At 37.8% G+C, this 23,798-nt stretch overlaps 1 protein-coding gene across 1 annotated transcript in view; it reads right to left on the bottom strand.

Annotated features, from left to right (window-relative positions):
• The window catches only part of CNBD1 (cyclic nucleotide binding domain containing 1), a 288,454-nt gene extending 265,573 nt beyond the window's left edge, over positions 1–22,881 (bottom strand). The window contains 1 exon segment of the mRNA XM_036031672.1: positions 22,794–22,881. Within this exon segment, the coding sequence (XP_035887565.1) occupies positions 22,794–22,881 (88 nt within the window).
• Positions 22,882–23,798: the final 917 nt, after the last annotated feature.

The raw sequence follows: 23,798 nt of genomic DNA, 5'->3' as shown, positions 1-23,798 counted from the left end.
AGGGAAAAGGGGGTATTTTTCCAAAGTCACCCTCTCTTGTGACTACATTCTCGTTAATAAGCAGAAGTCTTGCTCTCTCTCTCTCTCTGTCAATCGCTGCCCCTGACAGGCATGGCTAAAGCATTTAAGAGCAAGTGCACACACCACAACAAAGCCACCTGTGACAGAATGGTTGGACGTGGGCCAGGAAAGAACCCTAGGTTTCCTGCCAACTGCAAGCAAGAGCCTACGCAATGAGAGGCACACTGTAAAAAAACATTCACAAGCCCATTCCCTTGGCAAAATCCCCAGTTAGGTTTTAGGTTTGGGAGAGAAAGCAATGAATTTTCCTTCAATTAGCTTTTTTTTTTCTTACAAGCGCCTCTGCACATTCTTTCTTTAAAAGCTGCTTTTTGCAGCCCTTTTGATTCTGCCTTTTATCTCCGCCCACCTGTGAACACAAAAGCAGATAGTAAATGAGTGTTTTGGTTTCAACCAGACTCCAAAGATTGTTTTGAGAACTCAGTGTTAGTTACAAGGTTATTTATGAGTGTCTCAGCTTCTCTCTGAAGCACCAAAGATAAGAGGCATTCCTCCCTCCACCTTGAGATCTCAGGCATTTCTACATGAGTAGGGGTCTTGCAGAGGTATCTGGGGTCATTCCCCCAGACATCCAGGGGCCTCACAGGGAATTCCAATCACAGTAATTTGACTCTCAGCTTGGTCAGGGAGCACAATATAAATGTGGATCACCTGGAACTTCGAACCCCCCCCCCCGCCGCAGTCTTAAACAAGTGGAAAAAACCTGAAACCCATAAGCGGGGTTAGCATACCCTGGATACCAGGCAGCCCTCCCTGACAGTTTTCACCACCAGTACATTTTTGACCCACCACACTGTATTCCCCAATACTAGTTAGCTACGGTTTAGCATGGGCTGCGGAGTCTGAAAGGGCAGATATCGAAAGTAAAAATGGAACTTTTTAACAAGAATGGGCTCTCTAAAGAACAAGAGCAATGTTTTATGCTACTTTAGCAGTTTTCTAAAGATGCTAAATATCTCACTGATAAGGGATCTTTAGACTTAGTTATTTAGGAAAAAGTTCAGCAGAAATTAAAACACCACCAGGTGGTGTGAGATAAAGGCTAATGTCTCCTTTAGAGGATTTAATTTGAAAGTACTGGTTTGCTTGAATTTTATTTTTGTTTCTGTTTTAAAAGTAACATTTCAGTCTCAAAATGTTTTGGTAAATATAATGAGATTGCTAATGTTTTTACATCATAAGAATTCTACTCAGAAATAATTTAAATTGATTATTTTAAAAAAATAGAGAAAAAGGTCTCACTTCCCTCAAACAAAATGCAGGAAGAAAAACAATGAAAAAATGTGTCTTTTAACCATTCTGAATCCTCTTTCTGAAGACCCAAGGACTGCTTCAGTCCTGGGAACAAACTATGTCTAGCTTAGCATCCTCCCTCCTTCTTCTCCAGCCTCCCTAACATTTTCAAGGGCACTAGATAATGAAACAGCTCACTTTTGAGCACATTCCAGGAATGCAGTAACCACCAAAATTTTTTAAAAAGTAAATGTATTTGCCAGTAGAAAAAAAGTTTCTAAAAATTATGAATGTGTTCATAAATTTGTCAATTTTATGACAAATTGGGTTATGTTAAGTGGGACAGGAGGTGTGACATGTTAAAGATTAAGAATCCTCCTTGTTTATGCAGGAGCCATGACCTTTTATTGTAAAAACAATATAAGTGTAATGTCTCCTGGGGAGAACTAGCCCTTCTCCATGGAAGACTAAGTATTACTTTTTAACCCAGTACCTGTAAACACTGACCTTTTCCTTGGGGAAGAACTGGCTACTCTCCTGGAGGGAATGGTTAGTCAATCAAGTCACAAAAGGCCCTTCGCACATAACCACTTTTGTCTAAAACATATTTAAGTAGAACCCTCCCCCCCACCCCCTCACAAACTCGAAATTTAGAAGCTACCAGATCCTAAGAACAACAAGGCAGTTAACTTGCTGCTCAAACTCATTGCAGCTTGCAAAAAAAACAGAGGGCCTGTCTTTCCAAGCAGAGAAAAGAAAATGGCACTTTTAAAATTGAGACTATTTTTCAGCCACCACTTAGAACCAAACCTTGTTCACACTGCTCCCCACTTGGTGCAAACTAGGGTTAAGCCAAGGGTTAGGGGCTAAAAGCCAAGAGAAGCCCTTCCAGAAGGGCAAAAATCAGACCCCCAAAACTAAACAGAAAAAGTGATAGAAAAGTTAAAAGACTATTTCTTTATCATCCCCATGCTAAAAAAATTATTAAGGAATGTCCTGACTGTCAAGCTCTTGAAGGCACCTCCATCCACGGGAGTTAACCCTCGAGGACTAAGCTCTCAAATGATTTGTCAAACGGATGTCACTCATTACTCTCCCTTTGGAAAATTTAAATACATTCATATTTCTATTGATATTTACTCTGGTGCCCTACATGCATCTGCTTTAACAGGGGAATCTGCTAAAAATATACAAGCCCATTGGCTTGAAGCCTTTAGTCATTTAGGATTGCCTCAGCAAATTAAAACTGGTAATGGCCTAGGATATCTTGCCCATTCTACTCAAGCCTTCCTTCAGCATTGAAATATCCAACATAAAACAGGAATACCTTATAATCCAACCAGTCAGGCAATTGTTGAACAAATCCTCTTAAAACATAAAAAGGGGGAGTCAACAGTCTACCCCTAAAATTTCAGGGAGTCTACCCCAAAAATGTGATTATGTTAGCTATGTTTACCTATAATTTTTAAACTGTGATGAATCACTCTGTACCCCAATTGAGAAACATTTTCAGAAGAAAGAACCAAAGTCATCTTATCCTCAGGTTTTATACAGAGATCCACTGGGAGATGGTACTTGTCAGGACCCTGTAGACCTCTTAACATGGGGAAGTGGGTATGCATGTGTTTCCAGCACTTAGATCATGGGAAGGAAAACTGAAAAAACCATTCCAGACTGAAGGAGACCAAAGAGACAAAACAATGAAATGCTAGATGAGATTTTTACTTGGACCCTTTAGTATAAAGAATATTATCAGAATAATTGGTTAAATTCAAATTGGGTCTAAGGATTATATTATAGTAATTTAATTGTGTTAGTTTCTAGATTTTGTTGGATATACTTGGTTATGCAAGGAAATGTCCTTATTTTTAAAAAAATACACACTGAGCCCTGGCTGGCATAGCTCAGTGGATTGAGCGAGGGCTGCTAACCAAAGTGTTGCAGGTTTAATTCCCAGCCAGGGTACATGCCTGGGTTGCAGGCCATAACCCCCAGCAACCACACATTGATGTTTCTCTCTCTCTCCCCCTCCCTCCCTTCCCTCTTTAAAATTAAATAAATAAAATATTTTTAAAAATAAACACTAAAATAGCTCAGGATAATGGAATGTGAAATGGCTCTGGAAAAATAAGTTTATATATTGAACTTTTAACATTTCTATAAAATCGGGGTTGTTTCAAGTCATCATATGAAAAAGCTGTTGAAAAATTTGACTGATGTTGAAAAACTGATGACTTTTACAGTTATAAAATACAATGAGAAAGAGATATCTATCATAGTCGCAAGGAAAAAAGATAAAATGCCCAGGAATAAATTTTATTAAATGACATAAAAGGACAGTTGTATAAATCAGAAATAGGAAGTGTGAATATTATAAAAATATTAGCCCTTGAATAGAAACATTCAACTTCATAATGACATCTATTCCCCATTAATTAATCTTCAAATTTAGCACATTTTCAGTGACTACACCAAATCATTTATTTGTATATATAATATTTCTAAAATTCAGTTAGAAAAATTAACAAGAGAATAGCCAGCAAAGTTTTTTTAAAAAAGTAATCAGTAAATGTACTATAGTTTTTTGATCCATTCATTTACTGATGGGCACTTAAGTTGTTTCCAACACTCGAGTATTGTAAATTGTGCTGCTATGAACATTAGGGTGCATGGGTTTGTTTTGAATTGGTGTTTCAGGGTTCTTAGGGTATAAAACAGGGGAGATGGGAAGAGATAATGGAATAAAAGGGGAAGGGTTTTCAGGAACATATATAAAAAACACATGGGCAAAACCAAAGTGGGATAGCAACAGGGTGGGAAGTGGGGATGTCTGGGTTGCTGGGGAGTGGTGGGGGGGAAAATCAAGACATCTGTACTTGAACAACAATAAACAAAATGTAAAAAAATAAAAAATAATCAGTAAGAGTTAATCTTATCAGATATAAAAATGTATTATAAGACTTTATAAATTATAACAATTTAACATGAATACATAAATAGACAAGAAATAAATGAAAAAAGCAAATAATAGATTCCAGAAACAGATAAAGAATGCATACAAAATGTATAATAAAATAAAAACTGACATCTCAAATTAATAGGAAAGAGACTACTCAACAAATGGTGTTAGAACAATTTGTTGGCCATTTGGAAAAATATTAAGTTGTAGCTGTACTTCACTATTCTAAACCAAAATGAATTCCAGATACAGCAAATATTTTATAAGCTTAATATTAAAAAAATAAAATAGTACAAGTGCTAAAAGAAAGCATGGGAAAATTATTTTATGTCTTAGCATGGAGAATGACCATCCAAGCAAGAACTGATGACAGAGGACAAATACTATAAGAACATTCTAAAAATTTTGTATGACACAAAAATCACAGAGACTGAAACACACACACACACACACATACACACACACACAAACTCACAGAGAGAAAAATATTCATATAGTATATACCAAAGGGCTAATTTCTTTGATACACAAAGTCCTTTCAATAAAAGGAAAAATAAACCTTAGTGAATGGGTAAGGGACAGAAACAGGTTTTTCACATAAATAAATACAAATAATCACAAATATATAAAATGTTCTAAACCTCAATCTTTTTTAAAAATTTTGATTTATTTTTAGAGAGGGGAGAAGGGAAGGATAAAGAGAGGGAATGAAACATCAATGTGTGGTTAACTTTCACAGGCCCTCTACTATGGACCTGGCCCACAACCCAGGATTTTGCCCTGACTGGGAATCAAACTGGTGACTCTTTGGTTCACAGCTCAAACTCAATCCACTGAGCTACACCACCCAGGGCTAAAGCTCAGTCTTAAAGAAAGGCAAATTTAAAGAGCAATTAAAACTATTTTCAATTAATTTACTGGCAAAATTTTTATTTTTTATTGTTTGTTTTATTATACATGATATTAGTGTACATATTGTGAGATAAAAGCTTGCATATATTGATGGTGGGACTGGAAATTTGTACAAACTCTTTGATAGACAATTTTTCAATAGTTATCAAATTTAAAATGCACATGTCTTGTGGAATCACAGTTCTATTGAAACATTTGCTTACCAACTCAAAATGTATGTACAGCACGTTCATTTGGTGTTAACAGGTAAACTCACTAGAAACAAATCCCCTGTGAAACACTAGAAACAAATTCAGGAGACAGAAACCAAATCTGTAACCTTTTGAGAAAAAATGAGACAAATAGCTGACAGTGTCAGTGGGGTATTACAGAACTAAGGACACAAAAAGGGAACACCAAATATCATCTCTATTTCTCCTATGAAACAAAGGGACAAGACAATTGCTAAAACTTAGAAACATGGACTAATGGCCCTACAAAGTCAAGGCCCAGACCTCTGAAAACAAGCTCCAGACAAGGTTCCGGGTTTTGGAGGAGGGGTGAGATGAGGTTATTTCTGGGGATGTTGGGACAACATTCCATTATTCCATTATTGGAATAAACAGCCACTACTTGGGTGAAAAAGATACATTGCTAGAGCAACAGTCACAAAAAAGCAGAAGCAAACCAGAAAGTAAAGACAAAAGAATGAACACTTTCCTCCACTTTCCTCTTGCCTTCCAATCTCCCTCTAACATCTACTATTGACAGATCCTAAGAGCAAGCCAGTTGGCTGCCTGGGGGAATCAGTGATTTACATAGTCACAGCCTCAGCACCATGAAGCAGAATGTAGAGGGGTGGGTTGGAAGATGAGACACAATAGCTTAACAGCAAGCACACTCATTAAAAGGATTTTGGTTATTCAAACAATGACATACAATATAGCCACTAAAATACACAATGCGTATATGTATGTGTTGATATGTAAAGGCCTTCATAATGTATAATATTAAGTGAAAAATAAAGGTATAAAGTAGGATGATAAAAATATCTTACACTATGTTTTAAAAAACAAGATTAAACACGTTCTTACATATACACATCTGTATGTACATGTGTATTATATAAATGTATATACATATATTATTAATATGCATGGAAAAGTTCAAGAAAAAATCTATAATAATTATTTCTGAAGAAAAGATTGAGACTATTGGTTGGCAGAAAGACTCACTCAATTTTTCAATAATATCTTGTGTATGATTCATATTTTATTTGCAAAGTATTTTCAAAAGGTTCTTATTCACCAAAATTCCCATAAATTATGTGAGATTTGTTTATTATTCTTTCCATTTATTAATCACCTACATGCTAAACATTGGAAATACAAAAATATGTGAAGGGTAACCCCTTATCTCCAGATATTCATATAATTAGAATCATAACCAACATGTATATAAGGAATCTGATGTGAAGTTACAAGTAACAGGAATTACAGGAGGGGTATAGAAAAAAAGACATTTCAGGTAAGAAAGAGAGGCCAAGGGAGTGTTTGTGGAAATGATAGTCAGTCACTGAGAAAAATTTTGAAAAATGGGAATGGTAGCACCAAATAGAACAGGTGGAGGAAAGGGACCCCCAGAGGAGACATGAGCTGAAGCAGGAGAGCATGGTGAGGAGTATAACTGTGCAACTCAAAGAGTAACTTTCTCTTAAGCATGAGAGCATTCCAGTTCTGCTCCTTGGATCCCAGATGAAGAGAGAGTCAATACATTGCTGAGTAGCACTGCTGACAGAAACAACAATCCCTTACTAGCAAGTTGCATCTGGACCAGGAGGGACTGTAAGTGACTACAAACACCTTATGGAGAGACACTAAAATGGGCACCTTTGGATACTGTGACTCTTGTGGCAGCGAGGTTCAATTCAGAAAACTTGGAAACAGGTCCCAGCCAAGGTGGAGGCATAGGTAGAAACACTTAGCTTCCTCATGCAACTGAAAGAAGGATAACAACCAATCTAAAAACAATAAAGGATCAGAAGTGCCAGAAAATCAAACTGCAAGGAACTCTGACAACCAAGGAGTTAAAGAAATATTCATCTAAGCTGGTAGGAGGGGCACAGAAGGGCAGAAGGGCAGAGAAGACACATGGCAAAGCGGGGCCTGGCAGATAGACCAGGTGGTCCCACATTCATGCACAGAGAAGCCAGGAGGCACAACTGGGGAGTGAGACAAACTGCAAAATGCAGGGTGTCAGTGTGGGAAACTAAAGACTCAAAACCTCTGGCTGTAAAATCCTGTGGGGGTTGCAAAGTTGGGAGAAATTTTTAGTCTCAGAGGAGAGTCTGTTAGAGAGACCCAGAAGGTGCTAAAACATACACAAACCCACCTACTCAAGAATCAGCACTTGAAAAGGCACAATCTGCTCGTGGAAACCAAGGAAGTGATGGAAATCGAGGTGAGAGTCAAGCAAAGGAAATTGTTCCCTCTCTGACCCCTGCCCCACAGACAGCTCCATAACATAGTGAAGAGGTTTGCCCCACCCTAGCAAATACCTAAGGCTTCGCCCCTTACAATGTAACAGGTGTGCCAAGACAAAGAAATATGGCCCAAATAAAAGAACAGATCAAAACTCCAAAAATAAAATTAAGCAATAAGGAGATAGCCAACATATCAGATGCAGAGTTCAAAGCTTTGGTAATCAATATGATCTCACCTATAAGTGAAGCATAATCAACAAACAACAAGAAAGCAAAATATAATTAGAGACATTGAAACAAAGAACAAACTAATAGTAACCAGAAACGAGGTGGGAGGGGATAATGGTGGGGAAAGGGGGAAGGGTTTGCAGGAATATCTATGAAGGACATATGGAGAATACCAAAGAAGGGTAGGATCAACAGTGAGAAGTGGGGATGGCTGGTGCGGAGGGAGAGTGGTGGGGGGAAATGGAGACAACTGTACTTGAACAACAATTAAAAAATGTGAAAAAAAGAAAATAGAAAAAAATGGTAATCAAGATACTCACATAAATTATTGAGTTTTATCACAAAATGAAGGAAGAAATGAAAGCTATACAAAGTGAAATAAAGGAAATGATACAGGGAACTAATAGTGAAGGGAAGGAAACCAGGACTCCAATCAACAATTTGGAATAAAAGGAAGAAATAAACATCCCACTGGAACAGAATGAAGAAACAAGAATTCAAAGAAACGAGGAGAGACTGAAGAACCTCTTGGACAGCTTTAAATGTCCCAAAATTGAAATCATAGGGGTGTCATCAGGAGAAGAGGAAGAGCAAGAAACTGGAAACTTATTTGAAAAAATAATGAAGGAAAAGTTTTCTGATCTGATGAAGGAAATAGTCTTTCAGAAAGCCCAGAGAGTCTAAAAGAAATTGGGTCCAAGAAGAAACACACCAAGACACATCATGATTAAGTTACCCAAGATTAAAGGTAAGGAGAGAATCTTAAAAGCAGTAAGAGAAAGGAGACAGTTACCTACAAATGAGTTCCCATGAGACTATCAGCTGATTTCTCAAAAGAAACCTTGCAAGCAAAAAGGAGCTGAAAAGAAGTATTCAAAGCCATGAAAGGCAAGGACCTACATCCAATATCACTCTATCCAGCAAAGCTATCACTTAGAATGGAAGGGCAGATAAAGTGCTTCCCAGATAATGTAAACTTAAAGGAGTTTATCATCACCAAGCCCTTATTATATGAAATGTTTAAGGGGTTATCCAAGAAATAGAAAATCAAAACTATGAATAATAAAATGACAACACACAACTCTCAACAACTGAAACTAAAAAAAGAACACACACAGAAACAAAAGCTAAGCAAACAACTAGAACAGGAACAGAATCACAGAAATGGAGATCACATGAAGGGTTATTGGTGGGAAGCAAGAGTGGCAGCATGGGGGAAAAGTTACAGTGAATAAGAAGCATAATTTGTAGGCATAAAATAGACAGGGGAAGGTTAAAAATAGTATAGGAAATATAGAAGACAAAGAAATTGTATGTATGACCAATGGACTTGAACTAAGGGGGGGGTGGGGAATGCTGGAGGGTGAGGGGCATAGAGGGAGAAGGGTCATAAATGCAAAGAAAAAATGTACAATACTTATAGCATAATTAATAAAATATACTTTCAAAAAATGGAAACCATTTTTAAAAAAGAAAACTTACAAACACTCCTATGGATTTTTTAAAGATTTCGTATTGTTATTCTATTACAGTTGTCCCAATTTTCCCCTTTTGCCCTCCTCCACTTATCCCTTTCCTCACTCCCACAGTCAATTTCCACACTGTTGTCCATATCCATGGGTCATTCATACATACTATTTAACTAGTCCTTTCCTATGGATATTACAGGCAATGAGCCTATAAAAATTATAAAAAGATGAGCCCTGGATGGTATAGCTCAGTGGATTAAGCATGGTTCTGTGAACCAAAGGGTCACCAGTTCAGTTCCCAGTCAGGGCACATGCCTGGGTTGCAGGCCAGGTCCCCAGTAGGAGACACATGAGAGGCAACCACACATTGATGTTTCTCTCCCTCTCTTTCTTCCTCCCTTCCCTCCTCTCTAAAAATAAACGAATAAAATCTTTAAAAATTATAAAAAGCTGATAAAATAATTTTATAAGCCTCCAGTGGGCTATGAAGCTGTGCCCAGGGCAATTCAGCATATGCCCTATATTATTTTGTGACCTAGAACCTGAAATACTACATGGGTGGCCATCAAAGGCTCTGTGGACTACTGTCCAGGCAGCTGTGAGAACTCCTCCTTGAAAGGGGAAGCTCTTCCAGATGCTCTTTTGAAAGACTGAGACTCCATCCTATACCCTGAGAACACATGTTAAATGTGGCCATCTGAATGTTTAACTTAATCTAGAAAATCCTCCTGTCTGGCTGAGTAGTGTTGCAGATGAGTTTAAAGAACATCCATCAAGCATTTTCACTACAGTGAAGAGTTATATCAGTTGGAACTGTCAAGTCTAGCACAGACAGATTTTAGCCAAATCATGAAAAATTTAAATGCCAGATTGAGGAAAATAGATTATAATCTAAGTTTTGGAGAAGAGAAACCTGACAACTTTTGAGTAGAGTGTTAACAAGATCAAATTACTATTTAAAATATTATATAAGAAAAGTTGCATCCATGCTGTTGCAAAGGGTAGGAGCTCCTTCTTTCTTTCTGCTGCATAGAATTCCATTGTGTAAATGTACCATAATTTTTTGATCCATTCATTTACTGATGGGCACCCAGGTTGCTTCCAACACTTGGCTATTGTAAATTGTGCTGCTATGAACATTGGGGTGCATAGATTCTTTTGGATTGGTGTTTTAGGGTTCTTAGGATATAATCCTAGCAGTGGAATTTTTGGGTCAAAAGGCAGATCCATTTTTAGTTTTCTGAGAAAATTTCATACTGTTTTCCACAGTGGTTGTACCAGTATGCAATCCCACCAACAGTGTACTAGGATTCCCTTTTCACCACAACCTTTCCAACACTTGTTGTTTGTTGCTTTGTTTATGATGGCCATTTTGACTGGTGTAAAGTGGTATCTCATTGTGGTTTTAATTTGCATCTCTCTGATAGCTAGCGATATTGAGCATCTTTTCATGTGTTTCTGGATCCTCCATATGTCCTCCTTGGAGAAGTGTCTGTTCAAGCAAAATAAGCCAGGCAGTGAAGGACAAATACCATATGATCTCACCTTTAACAGGAACCTAAACAACAAATCAAAGAAACAAGCAAAATATAACCAAAGACACTCAAATAAAGAATAGACTGACAGAGTTCAGAGGGGGGAGGAGAGGGAATTTCAGGGGACTTTCAGGGGAAAAGGGGAAGGGTTTACAGGAACGAGTATAAAGGACACATGGATAAAATCTAGGGGTGGGTGGAAATGGGAGGGAGGGGGGGCTGGGTGGGTGGGTTAGGATGGGAGTAAAAGATAGGAAATTGTACTGCAACAACAATTTAAATAAAATTTTTTAAAAAATTACCCAAAGTCACAAATAGAAATCAGTAAAGCATAGGTTTAAACTTAGGTCTGTCTAGAACAAGATTCTAAGATTTTAATAATTATTTCTGAGTAAATAATTTAAAAATTAAATTGCCATGGGTCTCAAGTATATGTCATGTTTGAATCGGATTTCAATTAAGTTAAATACACTTGGTGCCTACTATGTACTGAAGACATACATGTAACTTAAACCAATATTAAATTTAATTTAAAAAAAGAAAAGTAATTCAGTGTACATTATATGTCAGAAGGGAGACCAGGGATCATTTCAGTCGAAGGTGATGGAGGATGGGTCTAGATGGATGTTGTGGATGAATTCAGCAGGTATTTCTCAGATGATTGATTGAACTCAAGGATGAACTGGGGTGACCTCTAATAGGCAGATCTGATTTGAAATGCACGACAATTGAACCTGAGAATTCCTGCCTGAACCCCCATCATAATCCAGCTCAAAGTTGCCATGACCTAATTTTTAAAAGCCACTCATGATTTTCTAATAAAAAGTACAAATATATTGAGATAGTTATAACAGTGATAAGAAAAAAAGAAAAAATGCTTGTTATTTGCAGCAAAACATTCATTTCTTTCTCTTTTGGGAATAAAAATAAAGAAAAACAAACTTTTACACTGAAAAATAAAGATGAGAAAATAATTTTCAAATACTCCTTTCCATAAATTTTCTGATGTTCATAGGACTACAATTAATTATACAAACACGAAGCTATGCATAGACATTCAGCCACCTTTTCCATTTTGTATGCCTTCTGGAAATATCCATTCTCATCCCTCTGAGCTGTTTTTAAGCCTTGTTTTCTCATACATTACATGGTCTGCTTCCATCTTTCTTCTCACTGACAAGCCCCCTTTCTTCTTGTGAGCACTCCTAGGATTTGAGGTTTAGCACTTTAAAATGGAACAATATTCACTTTTCCAGATATATCTATGTATCTTAAAACTCTTTTCATCTTTAGCTATGAAAGAACTGAAAGATGCTCAAATTACAGGAAATGCCCTTGAAGTCTTAGGAAGGGTGATAGTTTTTTTTTTTTTTTTCAGCTTTTGTGTAAATGTGCACAATGAAATGAAAGAGGAGCCAAGGAAAACATTCACAGAAAGAGCACAAGATTACATCTTGTTTCCAAATTCCTTTAGGCTCCCTGTCCCCTGTACATTCTCATATCAGAATAAGCAAAGTGTACCCACAAAAATTTCATGAAGCTGAAGCTTTTGTTGTGACTGAAACAAAAGCACAGGAATGCTTTCTTCCAGATAAAATGCAGTCAAAATGTAAAGCGCAGTTTTGTGCTTGTCCTTTCTCAGAAGGATAAGCCTAATAAGCATGAAACAAATAAAGGCACAGCCTATGAACTCAAACAGAGCTGGCCAACAAGACCATGCTGCTAATAGTTAAATGCAAAGGGGCTCCCTTCAGCCAAATGCTGAAGAACAGCTTCATGCTTTCTCTTAAAAAATAATAAGACATTTCCTTACTTTTTGTCTCTTCAGGAAATCAATATCTAATAGTAACAGATCATATGTACATTCAGACCAGATGTTTCCCACAGGCAGTAAAAACTACTTTAGGGTTTACTAAATGTATTGTTACAGAAAAGAAGACTCAGATGGCCTGGGAGTTTACGAAGTGGAGTTTATTCACGCATGTGGACCCAGAGGAGATAAAATTCCAAATTCTGGGCATTAAACTTAAGCTGGAGTTTCCTTATATGCTTGTTACACAGGCAGGAGGAGGAGGGGAAGGAGTGCAGCTGCTAAAAGCAGGGATTAGCGTATTACCTTGAGATAATTGCTTATCTAGGAAAGACTGCTGGTCAGCTCCTACCATAGTTGGCTACTGCTCAACTATGTCCTGTCACAGTATGGCTTTTAAAAACAATTCTCATCTAGAATAAAGAGTTCCATGTGTGTTTTTGCTTTTGAGACCAATCATCTCTTTCAAAGGGTTAGCAAGCTGTGCAGATTCCTGAGACACAACTCAGAGACTACAGAAGAGGACTTGAAATTTTTTCAACAAAAATATATATGCAGAAGTTTAACTACTTGGTATGTGTGAGAGTCTGACTTTCAGAGTAAGGAGACAGAACTGGAAGACAGTTGATAGGTGGCCCATCAGTTCTCTACCTCAAATCAATGTGCAAATGCAAACAATGCACAGACATAGTTTAACTGGTAACATGGGCAGGGCACCTCCAGGTGCTGGGCAAGGAGGAAACTGGGGTGTTGTTGACTGTTGTCTGCTTATAAGCAGAGAGAATTCATTGCATGGGGGATACTATGAAGAGTCTATACCCTAGGACAACTGTGTGAGCCTTAGGAAAAAACTTCAGCCTCGCTATTCTTAACTATAAAATGCACCATGTATTAATTTCCTATTGCTGTGGTAGCAAATTAGCACAAGCTTGCTAGCTTAAATCAACACAAATGTATTATCTCACAGTTCTGGGGGTTGGAAATCTGAAAGGGGTCTCACTTGGCTAAAATGAAGGTATTAGCAAAGCTGATTTCTTCTGGAGGCTCTGGGGGAGAATCCATATGTTAGCCTTTTCTAGCCTTATGAGGTCCCAAATTCCTTGGCCTGTGGCCCCCAATCCACTTTCATCTTCAAAGCCAGTAATGGCCAGTGGGCCTTTCTCACCCTATATTACTCTTCCATGATAAAAGAAGGACCCTGTGATTACACTGGGCCCACCTATAATGTGGGACCCTCTCCTTAAGGTCATCCAATTGGCAGTCTACACCCCACTGTCACACAACATAGCACATCTGCAGGTTCAGAGATTACAAGAGCGACATTACTGAGGGCCATATTATCCTACTACAGACCTCCTAATGTTCTTGTGAGAAACAAGGGAAATGACAATAGTGTACCAAATGCTTACACAATGCCTGTAGAAGATACTGGATGAATGTTCCTTACATGTAAATTTATAGACAAGGTAGACATGACTCACTAAACATAACCTACCTAACCTCATCTGATGTGAACAAAAATGTGCATAATGGTTGGAAATTCTTAAGGTCCTTAGCTGAAGCTTCCTATTTATACTCAGTGATTTTATTTTAATTTTTAAAAATTTTTGAAGATTTTATTTATTTTTAGAGATAAGGGAAGAGAGAGAGAAAGAGATGGAGAAAAACATCAATCTGTGGTTGCCTCTTGAGCACCCCCAGCTAGGGACCTGGCCTGTAACCCAGGCATGTGCCCTGACTGGGAATCAAATCAGCAACCCTTTGCTTCTCAGTCCAATGCTGAGTCCACTGAGCCACACCAGCCAGGGCTATCCTCAGTGAATTTGAATCACCCTCACTAACCTGCTTTACAATTCTGGTCCAGTCATATTACAGATTGCAGACATCCTCATGAATGCTTTCATGGGTCATTGTTTCAGCAAAGACCATCAGAGTTTGCTAAGGGAAATTGTTCACATGCTAGAATTAGCACAATGACACAGCTATTAAGCAAGCAGGACATGTCTCCAAAGGGAAATCACAGTAGAGAACATCAAATTGGAGCCTCTACAGGGGACATTGGGTGTTTGCTCCTTCCATTAAACTCTACTCAGTTCTGAGATCTAAATTGGTCCTGATTTTTCATCTTTTAATCACTTTGCACACATTGAGTGTCCTTTGAAGATAATGCAGAGGCCAGCACACATCTCATTGCAGTGATCCTAAATTTATTTGGTCTCTTAACTTCCAGCCACTGCACTTCCTGAGCTGCTAAAAAAAATTGTCTTAGGATAACTTTTTTCCTTTTTCCATAAATAAAATCTGTACATTAGGAGCTCTGGCTTTTGGAAAAATTACATTTAATACTTATTTAAACTTGCATTAAAATGAAAAACATTTATTATGTGCAAAATAATTTCACAATAACAAAAGCATATGAAAAAGTAACGTATGTAGAAATTAATTTGGTTTAACATAAGAACTTTGTCTAATATCATTCAAAACATAAGTATACCTCTTCAGGGTTTCCAGTGCTGCCTGTGGCACCATTTTCCCTAAAGACTATGATCATTAATTTTAAAAATATGTATTTAGAGGAGGAAGATGGTGACATGATAGGAGGGAGCAGATTCCACTTTCCCCTGTGCACAGGAGAAAAAATAACTGATCTACAGAGCAACAGAGCAAAAAGCCAAAAATATCACAACATTTATGAAAATAGGACATCAAAAATTATAGCAGACATTGAAAAACCAGACAGTAAGGAGACTGCTTCAGGATAATAAGGGCCCATGGATCAGCTCTGGGACCAGGGAGGTTGCAGCCCCCAGGCTCAGTGCTCCCAGGTCTGCCTCAGGACACTCGGGAGAGAGTGGAGTCAGCCACTCCCTCCCCAGCCAAACAAGGACTGAGCAGCACAGGGGAGGCTTTGTTGCTTGAAGGCACAGAGAGGAGAGTGAGGACTGAGAGACAATCACACAGGGACTGTGAGCACCCACACATAGCCCTGGGAACAGTGTGTGCACCAGCCTGTGTGACCAAGGGTGGCCTGGCTGTGCACCCCGCACCCCCAACCCAGAAAGAGTGTGGTTTTATGGAAGACCCAGACCCCACAGCCCTGAACACAGAAAAGGCACGGGCGCACCAGGGGGTCCTGGAGTGTGCAGCAGTGAGCTCTGGAGAGTGGGATTGGGATCGCCCAGACCCACACCCAGGGCCCTTTGAAAGGCACCTGACCAGCTCTGGGGAGAACCTGAGGATAGCCCTGGGGACAGTACACAACAGGCTGAGTTCTGACTGGGAAGGGAGAAAAGCCTTTAGAATCACCCCTCAGCCTGCTGAAGCCAGCAAGACCAGAAAAACTGGTTTGGCCAGTTAGAAAGCAACAAGAGGTTTTTTTTGTTATTTGATTGCTTGATGTTACCTTTTTTAAGTAACTTTTTATTTTTTTATTCTTATTGTTTTTATATCTCTCAATTCTTTATGATTCTCTTTCTTTCACTATAGTGTTATTCTTTCCCTGCCAAATTTATCTCTTCTTCATTCCATCTTCTGCTTTTTTCCTTTTCTTAACATGCAAGTTATTGCATATTTGTATTATCTTTTTAAATTATTCTTACTTTTTTATTTTAATAGTATTTTGGTATTCCTCTTCTTTCTCTGTAGTCTTCTTTGCTTGGCTGGTTATACTGTATCATTTCACAGGTTTCTCCTATTATCTCATTCATAGTGTATTGCTAATTTACTGTCCTTCATCTGTGTTCCATTAGTATACTACTCAAGGTTCTATACTCCCTATTCTTGTTACCTAGATCTCATAGATTCTGTCATATGATTGTTGCTCTAATATTACTGTAAGTAAGACCAATTCCACACAATTGTAAATACTACACAACACCCCTCCCAGATCTCAGTGCACTTCATAGTTTCCAAAACTCTAATATTGTAGTGGTTAACTCTATTCTCTCACACACTACACCTATTTACTATTCTTCACTCTCACCCTACCTCACAATCTGACCTTCCACAACCTCACTGCTTTCTAGATCCAATTCACAATCCTTTCCTCCATAAGAGTCTTTTCAAAACATAAACTCAGGCAGCCAGAAAAGGTCAATATAAGAAGCAGAAGCTAACACGAAGAGTCTCATGAACAAAGGGAAGACAAAGAAACAATCCCCAAATAAAGGGAAAGGAGGAAGTCTCAGAAATAATGCCACATGAAATACAGACAACTCAACTATCAAAAATTGAGTTCCAAACAATCATTCTCAGGAAGATCAACAAGCTCACAATGAGCTACCAGAAAGTACAGAGAAGCTACAATGAACTCACTGAAAACTATAACAACATGAAAAAGAAAATAGAAATTATCAACAACAGCCAACAGGAAATGAAGAATATAATTTCTGAACTGAAGAACACAGTAGAAGGAATGAGAAGCAGAATCGATGAAGCAGAAGACAGGATTAGTGAATTGGAGGATGAAGTAGAAAAAACACCTAGAAAGAGCAAGAAAAGGAAAAAAGGCTCAGAAAGAATAAAGAGGGATTAAGACAAATGCAAGACAATATGGAACACAATAATATCTGTATAACAGAAATACCAGAAGGAGAAGAAGAGCAAGGGATAGGAAACCTATTTGGAAAAGTAATGATGGAAAACTTCCCTAATTTGATGAGAGAAAAAGTCACACTAATCCAGGAAACACAGAGAGTCCCAATCAAGAGGAACCCAAAGAGGCCCACCTCAAGACACATCATAATTAAAAGGGCAAAATTTAAAGACAGAGAGAATATTAAAGGCAGAAAGGAGAAACAGGAAGAAACATACAAGGGAGCCCCAATAAGGCTAGCAGCTGACTTCTCAATGAAAACACTCCAAGCCAGAAGAGAATGGCAAGAAATATTCTAAGTAATGAGAAGCAGAGGTCTGCAACCAAGGCTACTTTGCCCAGCAAGGCTCTCAGTCAAGACAGAAGGCCAAATAAGAATCTTCCCAGACAAAAGAATACACCTCCACCAAACCAGCTCTGCAAGAGACTCTAAAGGGACTGCTTTAAGGAAAGGAAGGAAAAGAGAGAGACAGAGGGAGAGAGGGAGGGAGGTAGGGAGGGAGGGGGAGAGAGAGAGGGAGAGAGGAACACAGGCACATAAATGGCAATGAATAAGTACCTATCAATAATAACCTTAAATATAAATAAATTAAATGCTCCAATAAAAAGGAATGGAATAGCTTTATGGATAAGAAAGGATGACCCACACAGAGGTTGCTTACAAGAGACACACCTCAGGATAAAAGGCCTACGCAGACTGAGAGTGAAGGGCTGGAAACAAATTTTCCAAGCAAACGGACAGGGAAAAAAAGCCAGGGTAGCAATACTCATATCAGTCAAAATAGACTTCCAAAAAAACCATGAAGAAAGACCCCGAAGGTCACTTCATAATACTCAAGGGAAGAATACACAAAGAAGTCATAAACATTGTAAAAATATATGCACCCAATATAGGAGCACCAATACATAAAGCAAATCTTTGAGAACTTCAAGAAAGATATTGACAGCAACAAAATTATAGTGGGGGATTTTAACATCCCACTATCAAAAACAGATAGATCTTCTAAACAAAATAACAAAGATATCATGGCATTAAACAATGCCCTAGAGGAAATGGACTTAATTAATATATGTACAGCCCTCCATCCCTGAGAAGCTAAATACACATTCTTTTCAAATGTACATGGAACAGTTTCATAGATAGACCACATGATAGGACACAAAACAAGCCTCAACAGTTTCAAGAAAATTGAAATTACACCAAGCATTTTCTCAGATCACAAGGGACTGAAACTGGAAACCAACCCCAAGGAAAAAATCCCCAAACACTCAAAATCATGGAGATTAAATAGCATGCTACTAAACAATGAATGGGTCAACAATAATATTAGGGAAGAAATTAAAAGGTTTCTGGAAACAAATAAAAACAAACTCACAACAACCCAAAACTTATGGGACTCAGCCAAGGCAGTCCTCAGAGGGAACTTCATAGCAATACAGGCCCACCTAAAAAAGTTAGAAACATTTCAAACAAACAACCTAACCCTACGCCTATAAGAACTCAAGGAACAACAACAAAGACAGCCCAGAGCAAGTAGAAGGAAGGAAATAACCAATATCAGAGGAGAATTAAATGACATAGAGACTAAAAGCACAATTCTAAGGATCAATGAATCCAAGAGCTGGTTCTTTGAAAAGATAAACAAAATTGACAAGCCTTTAAGCAGACTCATCAAGAAAAAAAGGGAGAAAACCCTAATAAACCCAATCAGAAATGTAAGAGGGGAGATTACAACTGATACCACAGATATACAAAGGATTGTAAGAAATTACTATGAAGAACTGTATGCCAAGAAATTTGAAAACCTAGATGAAATGGACAAATTTCTAGAAGAATATAACCTTCCAAAACTCAATGAAGAAGAAGCAGAAAGACTGAACAGGCCAATAACAGCTGATAAAATTGAAGCAGTAACAAAAAAAACTCCCAACACACAAAAGCCCTGATTGTTTCACAGGACCAGATGGTTTCACAGGAGAATTCTACAAAGCATTTAAGGAAGAGGTAACCCTTATCCTTCACAGACTGTTCCAAAAAATCCAAAAAGATGGAAGACTCCCAAACTCGTTTTACGAGGCAGCATCATCCTAATCCAAAACCAGATAAAGACACAACAAAGAAAGAAAACTTCAGGCCATATCGCTGATGAACATTGACGCTAAAGTCCTCAAAAAATATTAGCAAACTGCATCCAAAAATACATTAAAAAGATCATACACCATGACCAAGTGAGAGTCATCCCAGAGATGCAAGGATTGTACAATATTTGCAAATCAGTAAGTGTAATACATCACATAAACAAAAGCAAAGACAAAAACCACATGATCATATCAATAGATGCAGAAAATGCATTAGATGAGATACAGCACCCATTTATGATAAAAATACTCAGCAAAGTGGGAATAGAGGGAACATTCCTCAACATAATAAAGGCCTTATATGAGAGACCTATAGCCAACATCATATTCAATGGGCAAAAGCTAATATCTTCGCCACTATGATCAGGAACAAGACAAGGCTGTCCACTTTCACCACTTCTATTCAATATAGTACTGAAAGTTATAGCCACAGAACTCAGACAAGAAAAAGAAATAAAAGGCATCAAAATCAGAAAGGAGAAAGCAAAACTGTCACTGTTTGCAGATGACATGATAGTGTACATGGAAAATCCTACAGACTCGACCAAAAATCTTCTTGACCGAATAAATGAATTTGGCAAAACAGTGGGGTACAAAGTCAATATCCAGAAATCAAAGGCATTTCTGTACACCAACAATGAAGCAGCAGAAGCAGAAATCAAAAAAAAATCCCATTTGATATACCTAAAAGAAAAATAAAATATCTAGAAATAAACCTAACCAAAGAGGTAAAAGTCCTGTATTCAGAAAACTACATAACACTGAGGAAAGAAATCACAGAAGACACAAACAAATGGAAACATATACTGTGTTCATGGACTGGAAGAACTAACATCAAAATGTTTATACTACCCAAAGCAGTTTACACATTCAATGCAATACCTATTAAAGTACCAATGGCATATTTCACAGACATAGAACAAACACTTCAAAAATTTATATGGAACTATAAATGACCCCAAAGAGCTGCTTCAATTTTGAGAAAGAAGAGTAAAGTAGGAGGGATCACAATACCTGATATTAAACTATACTACAAAGCCACTGTAATCCAAACAGCCTGGTACTAGCATAAAAACAGGCACATGGAGCAATGGAACAGAACAGAGAGCCCAGAAATAAACCCAAGTCTCTATGGTCAATTAATATTTGAAAAAGAGGGCAGCAATATAAAATGGAGTAAAAATAGCCCCTTCAAGAAATGGTGTTGGGAGAACTGGACAGCTACATGCAAAAAAAAAAAAAAAAATGAAACACGAGCACCAACTTACACCTTACACAAAAAATAAATTCAAGGTGGATAAAAGAGTTAAATATAAACCATGACACCATTAAAGACCTAGAGGAGAACATAAGCAGTAAAGTCTCAGATATTTCACTCAGCAACATTTTTACTGCCATTTCCCCAAAGCAAGGGACATAAAGGAAAGAATAAACAATTGGGATCTCATTAAAATAAAAAGCTTTTGCACAGCTGAAGAAGACAGTATCAAAATAAAAAAGAGAACCAACTGTATGGGAAAACATATTTGTCAATGATACCTCAGACAAGGGTCTAATCTCCAAAATATATAAAGAACTTTCACAACTCAACTCTAAGAAGACAAGCAACCGAATTAAAAAATCAGAAAGGACTTGAATGGACACTTCTCCAAGGAGGAGATACAGAGAATCCAGAGACACATGAAAAGATGTTCAACATTGCTAGCTATTGGAGAGATGCAGATCAAAACCACAATGAGATATCACTTCACACCTGTCAGAATGGCCATCATAAACAAAGCAACAAACAACAAGTGTTGGAGAGGTTGTGGAGAAAAGGGGACCCTAGTTCACTTTTGGTGGGACTTCAGATTGGTGTAACCGCTATGGAAAGCAGAATGGAACTTCCTCAGAAAACTAAAAATGGATCTGTCTTTTGACCCAGCAATTTCACTGATGGGTCACCAATGTTCATAGCTGCACAATTTACAATAGCTAAGTGCTGGAAGCAACCTAGATGCGCATCAGTAAATGAATGGATCAAAAAACTATGGTACATTTACATAATGAAATTCTATGCAGCAGAAAGAAAGAAGGAGCTCCTATACTTTGCAACAGCCTGGATGGAGCTGGAAAGCATTATGCTAAGTGAAATAAACCAGACAGTGAAAGACAAATACCATATGATCTCAAGGAACCTAAACAACAAAACAAACAAACAAGCAAAGTATAGACAAAGACACTGAAATAGAGGACAGGCTGACAGTGACCAGAGGGGAGAGGGGAGGGAATTTCAGGAGAGAATGGAAGGGTTTATGGAAACAAATATGAAGGACACATGGACAAAAACTAGGGGGGACGTGGAAATGGGAGGGAGGTGGGGAGGGATGAGTGGGTGGGCTAGAATGGAAGTAAAGGACAAAAAACTGTACTTGAACAATGATCAAAATAAAATTAAAGAAAAAAAATATGTATTTAGTAAAGCTAACTCTCCCAAGAAGCTTAAAGAATAGGTGGGTTAGGTTCTTCAATCAATACTATAAATTTATCATTCTATTAAAGTAATATGCACATAAAATAAATTAATATTCAATATAATAAGTGCTTTATCTCATATTTAATATGAATTTAATTATTTACTTTATACTCGATAAAGTAAATATATTTTTGATATTAAAAGAGTCACAATTGTTAGGTTTGCTACCTAAAAGATGTTTTTAATCTTAGTTATCACTAGGACTATTACATGTTAGTAATTATTAATATTGGTAAGCAAATAATAGGTTTATAAATTTGATGGCTATCACAAGAAGTCTAGAGAACAATGTTCTGAGTTTAGACTAGCAATATAAAATAAGAAAATGCTGGCAATTGCATAAAGTTTAAAATATTTAACCTTATATTTATAATCCCTATGATATTGTAAATCAATGACTACAAAATAAAAATAAAGTGGGAAGAAATTTCTGAGCAAGATAATAGGAATTGTCTATTTTTCCCTAAAAATTTGTAAATGAGAATGAAGATTAAGTATTAATTAGCCCCTGAAAGCAGTAGGACTGAGTCTGGGTAGTTCTAAGGGCCTGATCAGAGGGGGTTCATGTTACCTCTCTAAGCCTTTGCATTCTCTCTTCAAAAATACTTGCTAATGGAAGGCCTAAGAATTCCTGCAGACCCTCATTTTAAAACATAAAAGACTTGAGATCTACAAAACTAAAATGGCTTCAGGAGGACAAAACAGAATTTGTACATCCATCTTTTTTCCGTTCCAGTAATAAACTGGCAATAATATTGCCAATGTCCCTACCAACCAAGTCTGAGAAGCCCTATGTCTTATATCTGGGGTAAGTAACACTGGAGACAATGCCAGACCTTTGAGGAAGTCCCACTCACTTGGCAAGCTGCGAGGTGGAGGGGGAGGCACGCTGTTTATGGCTCTCATGTGAGACAGAATGGCTGAGGAAAGAGAAGACACAGGCATCTTGACTGCTTAAAGGCAGTTAGGCAGAGATGACTTGAGAGGCAAAGGATGACTTTTCCTTGATGCCTCATAAAGCCGAACCTTCAGGGTGCCCTCTGATAGGCTACATAGTTCGGAACCTTCCCTCATGGTTCTCACCAGTGTTGTCACTGCATTCCAAGAGGGAGGCTGGTGAGAATTCATGAACAGTGCTCTGGGAAATACCATGAGCAACAGGAATGAAGAAGGAAATCCCAACAGAATCACAGAAATGGGGATCACATGGGGGGTTATCAGTAGGTGGAGAAGGGGGGAAAAGGTACAGGGAATAAGAGGCATAATTTGTAGGTACAAAATAGACAGAGGGACATTAAGAATAGTATAGGAAATGGAGAAGCCAAAGAACTTATATGTACAACCCATGGACATGAACTAAGATTGGGGGAATGCTGGAGGTTGAGAGGGTGCAGGGCAGAGGGGGATAAAGGGGAGAAAAATGGGACAATTGTAGTAGCATGATCAATAAAATATACTTAAAAAGAGAGAAGAATTCATTTCATTGGTCTTATGTAAACAAGAGAGAACACTTTCCCTGCCTGTTAAAAGTTCCCATTGGGTCTCATACCCTTTTTGTAGCAGCTTCTCTACAGGATATTTACACTGCTCTCCAAGACAGCATACATCAGATAAAACACTGCTTCTAATATTGTATACCAATAAATTCACCCTTGCTAATATTTCAACAAATTCTGCTAGAGTGTTGTATATATTGGGATGGCCAAAAAGTCTACATAGATTTCTCAGTAAAATAACAGACCATTTTTCATTTTCATAAATAATTTTATTCATTAATATTTCTGTTTGATAGCTATCAGCTTCAACTAGACTACCTGACTATGGAGCATTGTCCAGAGGGAAATCTCCAGCATGAAACTCCA

This window comes from Phyllostomus discolor, chromosome 7 (genome assembly GCF_004126475.2).
Source record: "Phyllostomus discolor isolate MPI-MPIP mPhyDis1 chromosome 7, mPhyDis1.pri.v3, whole genome shotgun sequence".
NCBI classification, from domain to species: domain Eukaryota; kingdom Metazoa; phylum Chordata; class Mammalia; order Chiroptera; family Phyllostomidae; genus Phyllostomus; species Phyllostomus discolor.
The sequence above is the reverse complement of the archived record's forward strand: the minus strand, read 5'-3'. Positions and strand labels throughout refer to the sequence as shown.